We start from the raw sequence: 19,487 nt of genomic DNA, 5'->3' as shown, positions 1-19,487 counted from the left end.
ATTTCACATAATAGACTGATAAGAAAATTTTGTTCTTTTAAATAAATTGTACTGTCCTTTGTCATGCTTTTATTGGAAGGAAGACACATATTTTGAATTATTGAATGGGATGAATACATTAATCATTGGCTTTCAAGAAAAAAAGTCACAAGAATGAGCTCAAATAACTGTTATTAAAAAGCTTTGTTGCTGTGCATGCTCTGCCCAGACCCATGTTGTTTCCACAGACAAGACATCCCATCCTCTGCAACAAAAATGAACCTACTCTGATCTGAGCTCAGGGTTATATATACAAGACTGTCCCTTTGTTACCTATAAAATAAAACATGTACTAAAGAAAAGGAAAGATACATCAGAATTCTACACTGATTATGCCAGTCATTTTCACCACCCACACTATGTTCCATTTTACTGCAGCAGAGAAACATGGTGCATAGGATGTGGGAAGCTATCATCCTCTATTGACTGTTTTCGTATTAATAAGGAGCTGAAGGAAATGTATTCTTAATAGGGAGTAGGCTTTAACTGTCTGCACCACTTTGAGGAGACATTTCTGCCAAAGGAACACATTGAACCTGAACTATTATTGTCCATGCATTCACAATGTCAGTTTCATCTGTGCTTGGTAATGTCTCTCACTGAGCTTTCCCATCTGGCTGCACAGGCCTTGCAGAGAGCTTGCAGCAGCTGATCCAATAATGAGATACTGTCTCCAGCTGCTCAGTTATTACTGCTAAAGAGATCTTTTAACAGTGACTCCACTAAGCCATTTAGTGGAATTATGTTTTGAGTTTGTCTGCAGCTGTAGTAAATCTTGGGAGCTACACGTGGAAAGCAGAAAGCTACCCAGTCTAGCAGCACAAAGAATGTACAAAACTCATTAAACGTGGTTGTAGAAAAATCTCACCCACAATCAGACAGTGAACTTGAACTTAAGGTAGTAGTGCAACTCAATTGAGACTCTTGAGAGCTGCATTTACCTCAGAGACTTCTTGTACCTTTTAGGGCTATGCCAATGCCAGGAAAAACATGTGAGGTTTTTAGGCACATGGCAGCAAGAGAAATTTGAAGCTTTGTTCCCTGAAGTTACTGGACTTTGTCTTTTCTGGCTGGGTCAGTTACTGACAATCACATTGGTAGGCTAAATCCCCAAGAGAAAAAAAATCTTCTGAGTAGTAGTTTCTAAAGGAGATCATATAAACCACATCCTAAAAGGAAGCACAAAAGTAAGAAGTCATGTGTGACATGCTAAAATGAATGTGAGCGACCTGTGTCCTCCCATCAGTCGTACCTGAGTTCTCCATGAACACAAGAGAATGGCACTCTTGTAGTTCAAGATACTACAAGGACAAACATGTGAGGAACTGTGTAGCCCTGTGATACCTGATGAAGGCCACTGTTGCCAGTGCAAAATCTGCCCTTAAATTGTGAAGCTGATAGAGTGGCTCACTGGAAACACTATGGCTAAATGCAAATACCTGCTGTCCTGGTGCTGAGCTACACGAGTTCCTGATAAACTTTTTACTTGAATTTCAACACCACTAAATTATTTTAGCAGAGATCAATTTTCTAGCTTTGCTCCTTTTAAAGTTATTAAAATATACAGAATCTTTGTCAATATTTAGGATTGAGATTTTACAACTCAGTGAATTCCTTATGCTGTGTCTGTTCAGTGTCTGTAATGACTTTGAAGGAGGATGTTGAGTTGTAATCTTTGGAGGCACCCAAAACTATCCATAACACTGATTGAAATTTGATTTACAGTTTAAGTAAAAAAGCAGTGGAGGGCAATAGGGAAAAATCAGACAAGTTGAAATTATTCATTTGCATGGGTTTTGAGTGGAGTTTTCTGGGTTTATTTCATTGTTTCAATGCCATGTTCAGGTCAGGTAATTTTCAAAGCAATTACATATTTTGCCTGCCTATATGTTCTCATTGATCTACAACAACTTTCCTAAGGAGTGGACATTACATCCAAAATTATTCTTTTTCCTTTTTCTTTTCTAGTAAATTATTCTGATAGTTCTATCAGAAGCATCTCAAAAACTGATCCAGTGCTATAAAAAGTTTATTATCTTTCAGTTGTCATTCTGTTCTGAATATGCTAAGTGACAGTCAACCTTAATTACTAAAGTGCTCAACTGGTGCTGATAGGTCTTCATTCTTATCTGGGCTCTTCAGCATTTGCAAGAGGTTTATAAAATGAAATTGAGTTACAGTTTGTCAGATCATTTCTGTGGGTGTAAAACTTATGTGGTTAAAAGTGTCTGAGGTTGACTAAGAACCATCTAAGTCACAATCATCCACCACAACATTTATTCTGATCATATCTTGATACAGCCACAATTTTTCTCTCTATTTAATGTCTTATAGTAAGTTATTAGTAGTCTTCATAATCAGGAATATGTCTGTGTAACAATGATCTGGTCTTTTCTGTTCATGAATAACACCAGAGACAAGGAGGCTTAACAAGAAACAACCTCTGCATATGGTGTAGCCCTACAGCACCATGGAACAATACAGAGCTATAAGGAACTCCAGTTTCTCTGTCAGGGTGCAAGGCAAACACTCTGCAACATATTTCTTCACAGCAAAATCCTTCATCATAGCACAGACATGTCTAAATAACACATGGAGATTTGGTTTAGGCATCATTTGAAAGCTGATTCAGTATCTTTGCATCATGAGATGCAGAATCATCTGTCTATCTATTTATTTAGAAGGGCCATTTACTTGTTTTCAACTCTTCAAAATACAGTTGCTTTATTGTCTTATCTAAACATGGTAACAACTTATTAGTTGTTAAAAAACAATAAAAAAGCCCTCAAAACCTAGCCATCCTTAGCAAGGTTGTAATAGCTCCAGCAAACCAAGTTATGCTGCTTTACTACAGCTGAGAACCTGTTCCTTTGTCTCCTAATATTCAAACTCCAGAAACAGATGTTTTTACTCTGACTCTTACACCTCTCCTCACCCCAGTGCTCTGGGAATTTTTCTTCCCCTTCATCATTCCCTCTGCATTTAGAGTTTTAGCCAAGACTATTATTGCCAGCAAAGGAAGATGATGAAAAGTGTCTGGCTTCAAGACTATCTCCTTTTCCATCACTTCTGCATGGAAACAGAAGTGGTGAATGAGAAACAACAAACTGCTTCTGAGTCAATCACACACGGTGGTGCTGAGCACAGCACAATTGCACATCCAGAGAAAATCCTGCTGTTCCTCTCACTGCTGAACCACCCTCAAAGTCAGTGGGAGTTTGCCAAATCAGGGCAGCTATACAAAAAGAGCATAGCCTAAGTATGCAGACATTTCATCATTTCACCTGTGAATCTGTAATTGCACTTTGGACGATTTTCTCACAATTCATGTGCCAGACATGCAAAATCCCATCTTTCATTCCACCTCGTGTAGCAAGGACTTTTCACTGCCAAGGACACCAGGTCATAACCTAGAAAATAAAAAGAGAACAGATGCCAGAATAGATTAGGAGGTCAGATGGAAGAACAGAGGCATTTTAGCTTGGAGTCTAGCTGTTAAAATTAACTACAGCAAGCACCCAGAATGTACACTCAGGGCAGAGTAGGATCCCAAAACTCCAAATGCTGCTTCCCTTGCCCTTGTTTCCTAGCCTACACTGTCCCACATACCCTCATGAAACTACAACTTTTCTGCTTGCCTTTCAGAGGCCACAGATTTACACATCAGTACAGAAGAACCAAGTAGGATAGAGTCTTGCCTAAGCCAAGCCATCACAGAAGTCTAAGCAAAGTGGCCTGCAGGGCTTACAAGAGACCTGGTTTCTCCCAGGGTATTTCCAGGATATGTCCAAGGCCCAGAATCTACCTGAAAAAAACTTCTCTGAGCTCAATTCCACATGTTTCAATAAATTTCCCTGACCCTTTAACCCCATCACTACAGTCCAGCCTCAGATTCTTTTGGGAGAACAAACAGCTTGTATATACTCTACTCTTCTGCCTATTATTAGTATTACCTGACCTATCTCCCACACAGACAGAGACTACATAAAGAATCTTAAATAATTTCATTTAAAATTTCCTTCTTCAGATTATTTGTCACCAACAATGGCATGAAAATATGGTCAGGAGGGCAAAAGCAACCTCATATATCAAATTAATTGCAGCAGAAGTAGTTTTCCAAAACTCCAAAAATCAAAATATCTTGTTTGCAAATTTCTATTACACCACCAAACTTTTCTGTGAAGGTACATAGATAGAAGAAATTGTGATAAACATTATTTCTGTTTGGCAATATATTTACAAAGGCCTACTTATCCAGTATCAAAACCCTAGAAAGCTTATATATGAAGAGAACTGGTTTAAAATTAATTGAATTACAGACAGAGGAAACTAATAGACGTGAGTAAGATAATTTGAGAAACTGCCTGAGCAACATGTCTTCTTCATATACTTTAACTGCTAAGAAAGGAAGGAACTGGTTTTCAGTGTCTGTGACTGCAATTTCACCCCAGGGTTGCTAGGCCAGATATTCAATGTACTACCTCTAGACCAAATTGCCAGCAACAGGTTGGCTAGTGAAAATTTCAGGCTGCTAATGATTTGTTTGTTTTGACAAAGAATCCCAACATAGTGATGAGCAACCTGGACTTCACGGTGATGGGCAAATCCTAGCAGTGTACCACTGCAGACGAGAACAGACAGCATAGGTTTAATGTTAATGGAACATGAAAAGCAACTCTGTCACACCAGTGTTTCTTCAGAAGCAAACCACATCAGTGAAGCAGCAGAACAGCAGTGTTTCAGTAAGAGGAAGCACAGAACAGCTACCAAAGCACACCCTGACTGCGGAGGTGACTGACAGCAGGAGGGAGCCCAGCAGCTGCCCCATTCCAGCTGGGTGGAACACCTGCTGACTCTCAGGTTTCTTTTCCACAAGCACTAATCTACACTCTGTTCAACTGCTGAGCCATTTAATGTAAACTATTGCCTGTTCTTCATGAAAAACCCTTTCACTAGGTGATTTTTGCCAAACCCAGGTGTGACTCCACGCCCAACTGAGAGGCAGTGTAAAACTGCATTGTTCTGCTAAAGGGCTTTCTGGCAAGTCACCTGTATTCTTTGGTTCTGTCCCTTCCCTTGCCTTGTTTCTCCCTCCCACTCCAAGGCTTTAGAAAAATCTGCACAGCTTGACACTGCTGCACCAGCTGCTTGCTAGGAAATGGATTCACAGTTCTACAACATCATCAGTCTAATACTCTGTTCCAGTATCATCAGTCTACCAAAGGCAGGAAGGAATATCCTGCCTGGATGCACTGCTACTGATGAAGTTTAGCTCCTAGATATGGCTTTTGCGCATTAATATGGGAGTTGAACTGAAAATACCTTGCAATACATTTTGCTATTTTTTATGAATATTACTTACATTAATCCTATAGCACATCAGAGATTCCTGCTGAAATTCACACTTAAAACTAGTATGACACTGAAATAAAATCAGCAAGTTCAATACAATCCTTCTGGGTATCTGAGAAACAGGTATCTGACATTATTGCAATAGATTTATTTAAGGATTTTAATTATATTAAATAAGGGTTAGTAACTGGAGATTTTCCCGCAATGACTCCTAAAGATTTTTCAGATACATATTGAGTTACTTAGAAGCACTAAAAATGCGCACACAAACCTGACTTACTGAAAGAAATGTCCTTGTGTTGTGCTTGTGTAATGGACTTTATGGTACTGAAATTTATTTACAGATTCATGATGATATGCTGTTGGACTATTTTTAACCACAACAATTACAATGTAATACCAAAGTCAATTGATACTTTGGAAACTTCCACAGTGAAGTTTAGTGTAAGAATGCTGCTCTAATTTTAGTAACAATTAATATTAACTCCATGTATTTTTTTCTCCTTGTGCAGTTATTTTAACTCTGCTAATTAGAATTATCCTGATAACTCCTGATATTAGAATTATCTGGTTAATTTCAAACCTAGTAAAAGAAAACCTAATGCATCAACTGTAACTGTAGTTCACAGGTTCACACTGAATTTTGTCACCAATTTCTGCTCCGAAGTTCCTGTTGTTTTCACTGCTTTGGCCAGGAGGAAATGTGAACCCAAACTATTTCTTACTGCAGTGAGGTTATGCCACTTGGCACTGGCAGGATGTTACACCTGCATCCTTGTAACCTAACCCGTACAGCATAATTGCAACTGCAGTTTATTAACTGTTTGTTCAGCTGGTATGCCTGTACCTCCTTGCACCTCCACCTTGCAGACCTCATACAATCACAACCAGAACATCTTGTGAAACCAAAAATAAATCTACCACTGCTGCTCTTATCAAGAGATAATAGTTTCATTGTGAGTTAACAATAAAGTCAGCCGACCCTTTCTATTATCTTTCTATTTAAGTAAAACAGAACACTAACATATGATTTTAAAATCACAGAAGCATTCATCATGCACAAGTCTCTCCTCAGCCCCTTCATGTGTGAGTCAAAGATCTGAAACAGAAAGTGGGATGGAAAAAAACCACAAGAATACATCTGATCTTTGTCATCTGAGCCCACATACTGAAATGATACCTAAATGCAAAATATTCACCTGCTACTAAAAATACACCCTTGACAATGCAAAGGTCAACCACTCCATCCCTTCTTGGGTTGCAGATAGCAATGAGCTGGCCTTTCTTTGCAGATACACAGCTGGAGAGGTGTGCAACTCCTAACAGCTGTGCTCTGCTGGGCATTTGGGAAGACAGATGAGTCTTGATATCAGTGGTGGGGCCATCTAAGTTACACACTGTTTCCCCAGCACAGGGCAGGCCATGATATTTGAAGTTCAGACCCACTGGAGACAAAATTATTTCAAGCTCAGGCTTTGCACAAAGCCAGTCACAGTCTCCAAAGCATAGTGAAATTCTGCAAGTGGTGACAGATTTTTGGAAGGAGAGTAAGAAACAGAGACTGCAGAAACAGGTTAAATCCTCTTTGGCTGCCTTCCTGTCATACAATAAATCTACTACTGATTTCTGAGATGGGGGGAGAGATGGGGGAAGAGGTAAATCATATTTGAACAAAGCCAAGAAAATCAGCTAAAATGAATGGGTCATTTGCCTGAGTAAAAGCAGCAGGGCTCTTTCTGGGAATAGACTTTACTACTCACCTGCTCAGAATACAATGATTCCAGCCTCAATTACAGACAGGTGGCCAAACATATTTCTCAGCCTCTTTCTGGTTTCAATGTTCCACAACTGCCAATCCAAAACAAACAAGAAATAAAAATTTGACAGCAGGAAGAAAGAAAAATTTGTTCCCTTCATTTGTTAACAATTTTGGCCACTCCCCAGTTCTGAATGGACAGAAGGAAAACTTCAAGCTCATTTATTTCACAAGTAAGACCATGAGTACTTCCAAATTTCAATACCTTTATCAGTGATGCAGAAGTCAGACTGAATTGGAGGGGTACATACCTGTGAGTTTAAAGCTATTTATTTACATGTCAGTCTTTGTGAGTTCATACATGGAAGCACTGTACTTCATGACTGCAGCAGGTAGGGCCAGTACTTATCTTAGCATCTCAGCTACAGTCACACAAAATCCTCTTGTTAGTAGTAGTGTCACATAACAGTAGGTACAGATAAATGTGTATAATCAGATTGAAGTCAAATTCTCAAATGTGAACCTATAAGGAGTGTTTTGAATTGAACTGTAAAGACATTGACTGCTAGAGTGATCTTAGCAAAAGACATACAAGAAAAGCATAGCCTGTGCTAAACAAAATAATTTAATGAGAGTTCGTCTTACTGATGGAAGAATAATCTGACTGTCACTGGAAAATTGAATCATTAATTCAACCATCAGCTTTTTTGTTTTAGGAGCTTCATTGCATGCAGCTAATTCTGGATGTCACTAGGTCTGGATGTTCAGTAAGGTAGGTTATGATACTGGGAAGTGCTACATATGTTTTCAGCAGAGTTCTTCTGTAGTCTAGCAAACCTTTTCCATTTGTTTCCATTAAAAAAAAAATCAGTATCAAATAGTTTGGTAGTCACTTTAGCTAAAAATGGAGAAAGACAAAAAAAAATTAAGTTATCTAGTACTTGCACTTCTCCATCACTGATCCAAACAGCAAGGCATATTCCTTTTTTTATCCAAGCCAGACATAAAATGTGTTTGGAACTGGAATTCAAATCAGTGCCTTCAACAGCTTTCAAATCAAGAGTTTATCCATTCCAGATATGTGCAGCAGGTCTTACATTGGCAGCAATGAGATTCTCAAGGCTCCAGCCCAGCATGTTTAGCTCTAGAAGAAAGCTACTAAAAATTACTGCAAAAAACCAGTAGATAATTAAGCTGGGGTAAGGGGCAGTATGGTTTGAGGGAGAGAGAAAAACATCTAGAGGGAATTTTTGAGGGAAAAACATCTAGAGAATTCTTCTATGAAGCCTTTACTGGCAAGCATTCCACCTACATGAAGGAGAATATCTCTGACAAGCCCAGGTCTTTGTAAGTCTAATCTCCTCAAATGTGTATGTTTACATGGCAGCATCTGAGTTACAGTTTACCCACTAGAATTTTTTAATCTCTCACCCAGGATTTTACATTGCCAATCACTCACCCTCTTCCAGCAGAAATGAGGCTCCTTCTCCAACAGATGCAGACCCAAAAACACCCTTGTTCCAAGGTGATTCTTGTGACTGAAAAAGACATAAGACAGAGTCTATATGGTATGGTTTATCCACTATCTTTGAGTTAATAATTACATTTACCCTGCAAATGGTAGGGGAAAATTCAAAAAGTTATTAAGGAAACTCTGCTCCTCATCTTCAGGGCTAACTCAGCAAATGGATGGTGGGAGTACTGCTTCCATTGTCCCTGACACTGAGCACATTGTGCTTGCAACTTACAAATCTCTGTAATAATTAGCTCCAGAACACTCTGTTATGTCATGTAGGTCAGCAGCAGATGGTGTACAACATTTAATACCAAACCAGGACATTCTCATTTTGCATGACCCCGAAGCAAAGAATGTGCTACCATAATCCAAGGTCTGGCATCTTTTTTTGGTAACTGAAATTTCTCTGGAGAACAGCTGAATCCATCAACCTGTCTAATTATAGACCTGACTGTTGCAGCGGAAATCATTTCTGTAGACCACTGTTGATAATGTTATCAGTCTTGGGGCATATCTTGTGCATTATCAGTGTATATCATACAGCAAACCGTCATCCTATTCATGGATATGCATGAACACTTGCAAAACTATGTTGAAAAAAACTTTCCAGGGACAATTATAAGCACATATAACGAACATAAATAGTTCGTTAGATCTTATGAAGTGCTCAAAATCTTCAGACCTGAGATTTATGTGTGTAACTTTTGAGTGTTTAATTTTTGCTTCTTCTGCAAAAAGACATAAGTGAGAATTTACAAGGTGTCACCCAAACCACAAATGATGTTGCTGCTATCTTCCAAAAAAAGATATTTCAAAGTCCATTCAATGAAACCACTGCTGTGGCTACTGGCTACTAGCCAAGGCTGATTGCTGAAACATTTAACTTAATTTTAAGTGGAGGTAGATCTATTTGATTTGAAAGTTGTATTGAGATCTATAGCTGAAGGAAGCTGTATGAGAGTTATGTCCTGCAGCTTTTCCATTTTATGTGAAGGGGACATATAACCATCTTTCTTGAAACACACAGAAGAATTCACAGTTTGTGAAAAGAAGCAACACATTGGAGGAATTAACTTAATCACTGCACCAGTCAGTAGTATGAAGCCTCACTTCTTGCTCCAAAGGTGTGGATGGCTTCATGGTGGTAACACTCCTAAGCTCATTTTGGGTCCCCTCTTGACATCCTGCATTTGAAGATTGATCACACACAAATCAGTAACACAAAAAAACACCACCATTTTTTCTAAGGCCTATGCCTTTCACATTCTCATTCCTTTCACACAGCTCAGAGGAGGCTTGAAGGGCCTAATTTATCCTGGTTAGGCTCAAAACAATAGACACACTAGACTAGGCAGAGGCCACATTTCAACAGCTTTTTGAAACCTCCATGCATTCAGCCAGGTAGAACTGAGAATAGGCTCCACTATATTTTGTTTAATGATTAATATAAAATATGGTGGTTTTTCTCGTTTTTTGCCTTTTGCAGAATTTGCTAGCAGCAGATTTGTTCCTGTGTGCTCTCCTGCTGCGAAATACAGTAATTAATTCTTTTACTCTCTGGGGTTTATTTCCCACAAATGTCTGTCCCACCGACACCTAACCACAGGAAAAGGTTTTTAAAGCAAACGCCCTTTGATCACACCACACTGAGCTCATGACAGCATGGTAACGAGAAACAAAAGCCAATACAGGTGTGAGAAAGAAGAGTCATCTTTTGTGGTCACTGTCTACATTAGGCTGCAAAGATTCCTCAGCACTATGAAAAAAAGCCAGATCATTAGTGTTTTGAATGATTTAATACTAGGTTTTTATGTATAAGAAATTTCATTGCTACAGTGCATAGAGCAAAAAGCTGAAGACCCACATTTTTAAAATTTTCTCTGTATTTTAATTTCCTTCTTCAAATTATTCCCCAGAGAGTAGTAATTACAATGACTCTTAAAAGTTTCAAGGGCAGAATATGATATTTATCTCTACAACTAACCTCTTTGGTTCAAAAAAAGAATTCATTACTGATAAAATGTTTGTACTCTGTAAATGTACACATACACATCCTTCATAAAATTTCAATGACAGTTGTGGAAAACTTACATCATAAATCCATTCCATACACTGTCCTTAACCTTATCCCCTATTCCAAAATTCAGTTGGACAGACAGCAATTGTTTCTCCTCTTAGTTGTAGTATTCCTTCTTTCTAAAGATGAGCAACTAGATTACAGCAGTTTCCTTCTGTGTCTAAAATTCTCTGGAGTTAATTAAGAAGGTTTTGCAGGAATGACCTCAGGTCTGTGCAATGGGACTTGTAGCACTGCATTCTAACCCTAAAAAGGTCTAACATTACTGAAATGAAACTTTGCAGTACAGAAAAAACTATATTTCTAATATCTAGATTATTTTATTACTTTTGAAAAAAATTTCAAAGGCTTTCTGAATCCCAACAAGTAAAATAATTCATAAAATTTAGGGCACTTAATTGTAATATTCAATGAATAATAACATTTCTAAAAGTCTGTATATAATTTTCTTCTGTAGTGCTGGTAGCTGGTAATACACAATGAGACATCTCCAACTCATTTCAGGATTCTCTTCTCTTGTGAGTAATTCATCTACCCCAAATCATACTGTTTACCCTTTCAGCTTTAACCACCTACTTCATGGGTACATTAATATGCACAACAGGCATGTTAATATGCATAACAGGCATATGTTAACAGGCATTTCTTAGTGGAAATTAAATTTCATTGTGCCATTTTGTTATTTTGCCTGGATAGTAGTGAATATCACTGACTTTTGATAAGATTTTGGCACTCACATGGCTATGTCAATTCTCAAAATGAGACTCAGGAAGTGATAAGTAGTCAGTACTGTCCCGTCAAACTACTCAATTAACAAGTAGGTGGGTGGCATCAAACCTGGTATTCCTAAAGCCTATATTCATCTGTCATCAAGGGAAAAAAACACTGGGATTTTCCCCTGTACTGTTGCTATTAACTGCTCTGAAATGAGGCTTATTTGCACTGAGGAAAGCAAGGAAAAAAAATACAAATCTATCACATAAACCCCAATTTCTTCTACAAGGGTTGAAATCCAGATTCATAAAGAGAAATAGCCAGAGCACCAAACCAAATCATCTGTCCAAGACGGAAGACACCAAAATATTAGTCTGATATTCAATGAACTGTATCACACTCAAATAAGTATGGGAATACCTGTATAATTTCTTTTCAGATTCCCCCTGTTTTCAAATCACTTGATCATTCACACCCCCTAATTCCCAGTCATTCATAGGACATTTTATGTAGTAAATCACCAACTCCACCACAGATGAAACCACTGCTAGGGAAAGTTTGGCCTTTCCCTGCAGGCAAGAGCAACAAAACTCCACTACCTCTGCATGCCCTGATCTCATGTACTCCGCAGTCCATATAACATATATCCCCTGCCCCTTCCACAGCACAACCCTATACTGCTTGATGTGTTCTGAAACAGAAAAGCTAAAGGAAATTAATGTTTTAGGACCACCAGTGTATCAGATGGGGGCCAAAGGAGGGCCAGGTAAAAAGCTAGGGGTTAACCACACTGAAAAAGCTGGAATACTGTGTTCAGAGTTTGTGAGAACTCTAGAAATAGCTGTGGGCAGGTAGCTCTCAGCCACTTTGTATTACTCTGTTACACTTACTGGAAGAGGTAGATGCACTTGCTTTTCCAGTGTAGATGCAGACTGTACTATCTTGTTGTTCAATGTGCCAGAAAATTGGAAGGTACCTTTCCAGATGCAACTAGTATTTTCCCAGACCTTCACATCACCACTTTCTGCAATGCTATATCCAACCTCTGGGACCATTGGAAGCTAAGCTGAAGTGAAAACTTGCCTGAATTAAGAAGTCAGTTGAAAAACATATTTAAATATTGTGGACAACACCAATCCCATCAAAGGACTCAATAGTCATAACATAAAAGCCTCAAAACAGCCTATCTCTGGGATGGGAAATGAATAACAAATACAGAATATCATGTTCAAATCATATTGCTCTAACCTGAGAGACTCGAGACATTTTTCCTTCCATAAAACATGGTTTCACTGTTAATGATCACACACACTTTAACAAAGCTCTATGAAGAAGGCCACCTTAGCAGTGGAAGAAGGTCCAAACCTGGAGTTACTGCCTGGGTCACCTGTCAAACCTTAGTGACCTCTTGTCCTCTTCTGAACTGGCATTTGGGCTACTGTTATGAGCTTGCAATGACATTTCCTGGATGCTGTCAATAAATCTGCCCGTGAGGGAAGAGCAGTTCTGTGGTGCACACACTGCAGGGCCATTGATTACAGCATCACACCCCCTGGATGTCAGAGTCCTCCCTCAAACCAGGCTCACAGACACTCGACTCCATGATCCCATTCCCTAAACCAGTGCTACAATATAAAGTGGAAAATAGCTACAAGGTATCCCTGAGGAATAGGATCTGAAAAATTACATTAACATTTCCTTGGGTATGAAAGAAAGAGATGATGCAGCAAAAATAAGGAAAGAGACATCTGAATCATTATATCTTTAACCAAGATTCAAAGACTCAGATCAGCTCACACAGACAGGAATATCTTCATCCTAGTTCATTACAATTCCTAGTAATATGTATTTCTTCACAATGGTCACTGAGATGAATCCTCTGATGCCAATTTTCTGTTTGTTCTGTAATTATTTATATACAGTAATGTGGAAATGCAGTGGATATTTTTACCAGCCATTCAAGATCAGTGAATTCTTTCTCTCCAACGTCTGTGAAATCTGCCCTTCCACGCACAGTCTGTGTCACTCATGCTGCAATCATGACAAGAAAAGTCTTAGAAAAACATAACTGGATAACAGAAGTGTTTCTCCTTTATATATTCCAGCTGTTCTACAGCAGGCCTTCAGCTTTGAGAGGCATATATATGATTTATACAGACAACTTGGCAGAAAGCTAATCACATTGCTTGGATTTGTGTCTCTCTAAAATTAGTGCAGACATTTCTGTGGAAAATTGATTGTGTATGCAAGGAAGTAATATTCTGTCCCACAGAGAGACCACACACACTCACTGGTATGTGAGAAGATTCTGTTTTCAACAGACTATTCTCAACAGATCCCATTCCTTTATACTAACAGGCTGCACAAAGTAAATAGTCATTTATTACTGTATTTGAGAAGATAAGTAGATTTTCTTATGGATTTAGCCAAGACAGACTTTCAAATGGTTTTAAGAAGAACTTACATTTTGTTCATACCACAGCGTATTGCAAAGATGCCCATATCACAATTTAGGAAATGGTTGTAGTCCTGGATCTAGAACATATTTGCTCTAACTCAGTTTCTACGTGTAAGTCACAATATAAACCTAGGTTTACACAGAATCCACATGAACTTCATGAGGTTCAGTAAGTCCAAGTTCAAGGTGCTGCTCATCGCTCAGGGCAACCTCCGGTATCAACACAGGCTGGGGGTGAACAGATTGAGAGCAGCCCTGCCCGGAAGGATTTGGGGGCATGGATGGATAAAAGCTGGACATGAGCTGGAAATGGGCAGTTATAGCCCAGAAAACCAATTGTATCCTGGGCCACACAAAAACCGTGTGGCCAGCAAATTAAGGGAGGTGATTCTGCTTCTCTGTTCCACTCTGGTGAGATCCCACCTCGAATGCTGTGTCCAGCTCTGAGGCCTTCAACACAAGAAGGACCTGCTGGAATGGGTCCAGAGCAGACCCACAAAAGTGATCAGAGGGCTGGAGCACTCTTCTGTGAGGACAGGCTGAGAGAGATGTGGTTGTTCAGCCTGAAGGAGGGACCCTGGGAAGTCCTTATTGAAGCCTTTCAATATTTACAGGGGGCTGAAAAGAAGGAGAAGTACAGACCTTTTAGCAGGGCATGTTGTGATGGGACAAGAGGTAATGGTTTTAAATTAAAGGAGGAGAGATTGACACTAGGTAAAAGGAAGAGATTTTTTACAGTGAGGGTGGTGAAGAAGTGCAATATGTTGCCTAAAGAGGTGGTGGATGCCTCATCCTGGAAAACATTCAAGGCCCAGTTGGACAGGGCTCTCAGCATCTTGATCAAGTTGAAAATGTCCCTCATCACTGCAGGTGGTTTGGACTAGATTACATTTAAATGTCCCATCCAACCCAAATAATTCGATTACTCCATTTGAACAGAGCAACATGTACTCATCTTGTAAAAGACATCCATTATAAGAAAAAAATGTTTTCTGTACGTAACTTCATGGTAAGAGTTATTATCTCATCAAAAAAGAGCAGTTACATTGAATTTCTCTGTTGGCTAGATTGAACTAAGACTATTAAAACAATTGGGTTGTTTATTTTAAGGGTTCTAAAATTTACTGACTCTCCAATCAGTTGATGGAGGAGAGTGAGAGCAAAGAAAGCATTGTTTCCTCTTGAAAGGAAGAATTTCAAGACTAGTTTGTTTATTAAGAAAATTAAGTGATTGTCCCAAGAATCGTGTTTCCCAGAATCGTACAAAAGCATGTTCTCTTTCCAACATCCAGAGATGTCCAAGAGTATCACTATTACAAAGCATCAGACAACAACCCTAATTAGTCCATCAATGCTGACATCACCTCCTTTTGTTAGAAGTTCAGCTTAGTACCCTCATAGAAACTTCTCAATTATATGAATTAAGGATTACAAAATGCCATAAAAAAGATTTTAGGTATGCATTTCTGAAGCAAGTTCACTCAATAGTTATGGTCAAAAGAGTAATTATGTGAAAGCAGCTTCTAACCTCTTCATATAACTTTGGAACTGGTGCAGAATACGAGAAATTGTAATCACTGACCAAAAATTTTCATCTTAATATTTGAACAGTCACAAGGAGATAGCAGTAAAGTAGAGAAGAGATTTTGAGTGTCATATTATGGTAATAGATTTTCTAATGCAAGTACCAATGCTTCACACAAGAAGTCAATTTTGTACTGAAGAGAAACTTTTTCACTAATGAAGGCAGGTAGCTGAAGTATAGACTTATGGTCCAAAAAGGCATGGATACTGCCTTAAAAAAAAAAAAATTGTGTGCCAGTGTTTACCACAAAGAATAAACTGATAAAATGTACAGCAATAGAAAATAACACTTAAACAGGAAATGTTCTGAAGTCTTTGTTTCACATGTTAAGCAGATTCCTTGTGTTCTTTCAACCTTGATCAAAATCTGACCACCTATTTTCACAACAATATTCTCAGGAAGGTACTTTTTGGTAACTTTTTGGTATTTTTTTCATAGCACCTCATTCTGTCTGCGTGATAAAATCAGCAGCTACATCCTGAAGAACTGAAGCAATTATCTTCTACACACACAGTGCTTGTTAAAGCAAGTGGAAAACTGAGTCATTCATGTTCTTCATGGATATTTATTTCAATATATGCTTTCTCTCAGAGGTAACAAACCCATCTTGGGGGCTTCATTAGTTTAGTTTTGATTGTAGTTTACAGGATAATAGCCTAGAGAAAAAGAAGAAAAACTGAATCAAATAAGCAACAAAAAAGTTACTCCTAACTTTTCTCCATCAGACATTTCCTAAATGGACCTTCTCATGTTACTGTTATCCAATAAGGTAGTACCCTCATAACTGATTCCAGGCCAAAGACAAAGCAAATATCCTGTCTGTGCAATTGAATATAGCATAACTCACCTTTTCTGTTTCAGCTCTCCTGGTATTCCTTCCTTCCAAACCTGTTGCAGCATGACTGCAAGGTAGAGTAGTTTTCGTCATAGATAATTTCTTAGGCATCTGAGGGTTACTGTAAAAACAGTTTTAATGGAAAAAATTCCCTTTAAAAATGTGCATGGGAATATATGTCAAGCACTTTTTAGAATAGCACTGACTGTTTAAGAGAGTACTCAGAAAGCAGATCTGCAGACTAAGTGGGACAGTACCAATACTGACATTTGGAGCAGTCACTCTGCTTTGCTTTTGTTGGTGAGAAAAAGAGATATTTCTACAGCACTATTCATCTTATCCTAAAAGAGATGTCTAAACAAGGTTAGATTGATCATTCCCTTTATAAAGAATGCCTGCTTACTACTGCAGCTCGTGTCTGGCCTTAGGTTTATTGGCTAGTTACAGAAAATCCTGCTTGTTAGAAAATTAGCATCTGATTTCCCAGGACCACACAGGCTTTCAGCACTGCTTGTAGAGGCAGCATGAAGAACTTTCTGCTCTAGAAGACAGAAAGGCTTCAGACTGTTTTAGAGCCAGAGTTTCCTAGATCTGATCATGCATTACTGAAAAGCTCTGGTATTCTCCTTAGTTGAAAATAGAATTACACTTTCTGACCATACTCACAGGAACATATCCAGAGCACGTAGGAGCATCTTTTATTCCTTTTCTAAATATTTCGATATGATAATCAAGGAGTGAACCATGTAAAGTTCATCTTCCAGGAAGCCCTTTGTGGACATGCAGCGTGCAAACCCTTCCCCACTCTCCCCAGGCGCTGCTGGAAGCAGCAGTCAGCACTCAGAGCTCATTCGATGTTCCGTCAGCTCCCTCTGTTGCTGACGGGGAGAAACAGCCTCCCCTGGAATCGTCTGTCCTCCAGGCCGACTCAGAGTACTGAAGTTTGATCTGCGCTCTGAATGGCCCCCCAGTAGATCCCTTCTAGGGTGAGTAGAGTGACCCCTGGGCAGTGTCCCTTTGTCAATTCATGGAGCCTTAGGCTTTTGAGAGGAAACAACCACGCGAGGCCAGCTCCTCCTGCCGTGGGTGCACACCCCGCCAAAGCCAGGCCTCCCTCCCAGACTGGTCTGCAGCTATGGCTGCACCTGCAGGAGCTGCACACACGGTAAAGGAGAAGCAAAGGAAGCAAACGAGAGGCCTGTATGAGCTCTCCTACCCTTCTGTCAGTCGTTGATAGCTTTTCCAGATGTGAAGGTTCTGGTACAGACCCTGTGGCCTCTTGCAGTCCAATGGAACCTAAATCCATTCCTGTGTGTCCCACATCACAGCAAAAAAAGGCTCATGTGCCAAAGACACTTCTTGGCTAGGGATAAGACCAGTTTTTTCCTCTTTCCTTTCATCCTTTCACCCCACTCAGTGTCAGCTGTCTGTACGGCCTGCTGCCCTAAGCTGTCTGCACACTGGGAATGGGAATTGTGGGTACAGCTTTCCTTTCACAACAGCAGCATGCTCCTGTGAGAAAATCACAGAATTAATTAGGTTGGAAAAGACCTCTGAGATCATCAAGTCCAGCCTATAACCTAACACCACCATGTCAATAGACCATGGCACTAAGTGCCATGCCTAGTGTTTCTTTAAACACTTCCAGGGACAGTGCCCCCACCACTTCCCTAGGCAGTCCATTCCAATGTCTAATCACCCTTTTTGTGAAGAAATTCCTTCTAATATCCAACCTAAACCTAATGGCTTGAGGCAGTTTCCTCCTGGCCCGACACTGGTGTCTGGAAGAAGACACTGATCCCCACCTGGCCACAGCCTCCTTTCAGGCAGCTGTAGAGAGTGATAAGGTCACCCCTGAGCCTCCTTTTCTCCGGGATAAACACCCCCAGCTGCTCCTCACGATGCTGCTCCTCACAGGACTTGTGCAGCTTCACCAGCTTTGCTACCCTCCTCTGGACTTGCTCCAGCACTTCAGTGTAAATTTAAGAATCGAGAGGATGCCGTCCTGGCGCTTGCTGTGCCTGGGCAGCCCGCGCAGGCTGCTGCAGCTCTGCCCTGCCGCAGCCCCGGCAGCGGGAGACGGGAGCACCGGCACTCACCTCGCACAAATTCCCCGCCGGAGGATTTCCGTCCTCCCTCTGCCCGGGCGCGTTTCCCTGCTCGCTGCCCCGCGCCCTGCCCGCGCTCCCGCCGCTCCCAGCGAGCGCTTCCCGGAGCGCCCTGCCCGCCCGCTCCCAGCTGCCGCCTGCCCACGCCGCAGGACACCGAGATCAGCCAAGGCTTCATGTCAGCCTGCTCTTAGGTCGCGCTGGTTTTGGTCCTGCCGTGCCCGTGCCTAAGAGCAGCAGCCGCGGATGCTGGGCTGGGCACGGCTCCGGCAGGCAGTCAAACGCGCCAAGAAAGAGGGGGCAGACGGGGGAAAATAGTATAAAACGAGCGCTTCTGTTTAGATATGTACAGCTGAATCAAGGCCGGCGCAGGAAGCCTGTGGCAGGGAACAAAAAAAAAAAAAACACCACACAATAAAAAACCAAAAACAAAACAACACAAAAAACCTACATTTGTGTCGCTCATGCACTAAAGCTACATCGCTGGCTTTTGACGACCCAAGGCACCTTCAGCCACATAGCAACGTAGGTTTAGGGTCTGGCGGCTCCTGAGAGAGGCACTGGTTGTCTGCCTGGAACCAGACTGGTTCTCTGACCTCCACCCGTGAAAGAGGACTTAGATCTCTTCTGATTCCTGAACCTTCTCACTACCACTGCAGCTTATTCATGTCATTATTTTTAATGTTATCTTTTATTTTTAATATATTAAGGGATACTAAGTAAAGATTAAATTGGTCTTTTTATTTGCACTTGTGCAAATTCATTCATAGAGCAATTTGAGTCAGAAAACCCTAAAATCTGAAAAACTATTAAAATGTAAGAGTCCGGACAATATTAAACAGCATATTTTGGGTTTCAGACAGATTTTGAGCAAGGTTTTAGTTGAGAGTAACAAAAGGAGACACAATTAATATAATGGGCTTCTGGGTAATGATTAGGCACACCAGTATTATAATATATTAAGGGGAGGGTTGTTTGTTTTATTTTGTTCTGAAATAATATTAGATGCAAATTGCAAACACTTGAGATGTGGCTTAGACATCAGGA

At 40.1% G+C, this 19,487-nt stretch overlaps 1 protein-coding gene across 1 annotated transcript; it reads right to left on the bottom strand.

Moving 5' to 3' along the window:
• Window positions 1–173: 173 nt before the first annotated feature.
• CDC20B (cell division cycle 20B) lies at window positions 174–17,638 on the bottom strand. The gene is given in 12 exon segments (XM_071425915.1): window positions 174–303; window positions 2,522–2,598; window positions 3,324–3,449; window positions 3,993–3,997; window positions 4,455–4,660; window positions 5,120–5,190; window positions 7,186–7,239; window positions 8,089–8,305; window positions 9,751–9,847; window positions 12,431–12,515; window positions 16,345–16,453; window positions 17,478–17,638. Coding segments are annotated over 12 exon segments (1,338 nt in total).
• Between the last annotated feature and the right edge of the window lie 1,849 nt (window positions 17,639–19,487).

Source organism: Agelaius tricolor, unplaced genomic scaffold, assembly GCF_023055355.1.
Source record: "Agelaius tricolor isolate 1412-34295 unplaced genomic scaffold, bAgeTri1.0.p SCAF_4, whole genome shotgun sequence".
Lineage (NCBI taxonomy): Eukaryota > Metazoa > Chordata > Aves > Passeriformes > Icteridae > Agelaius > Agelaius tricolor.
Note: the sequence above shows the minus strand (reverse complement) of the source record. Positions and strands in the feature narration are given on the sequence as shown.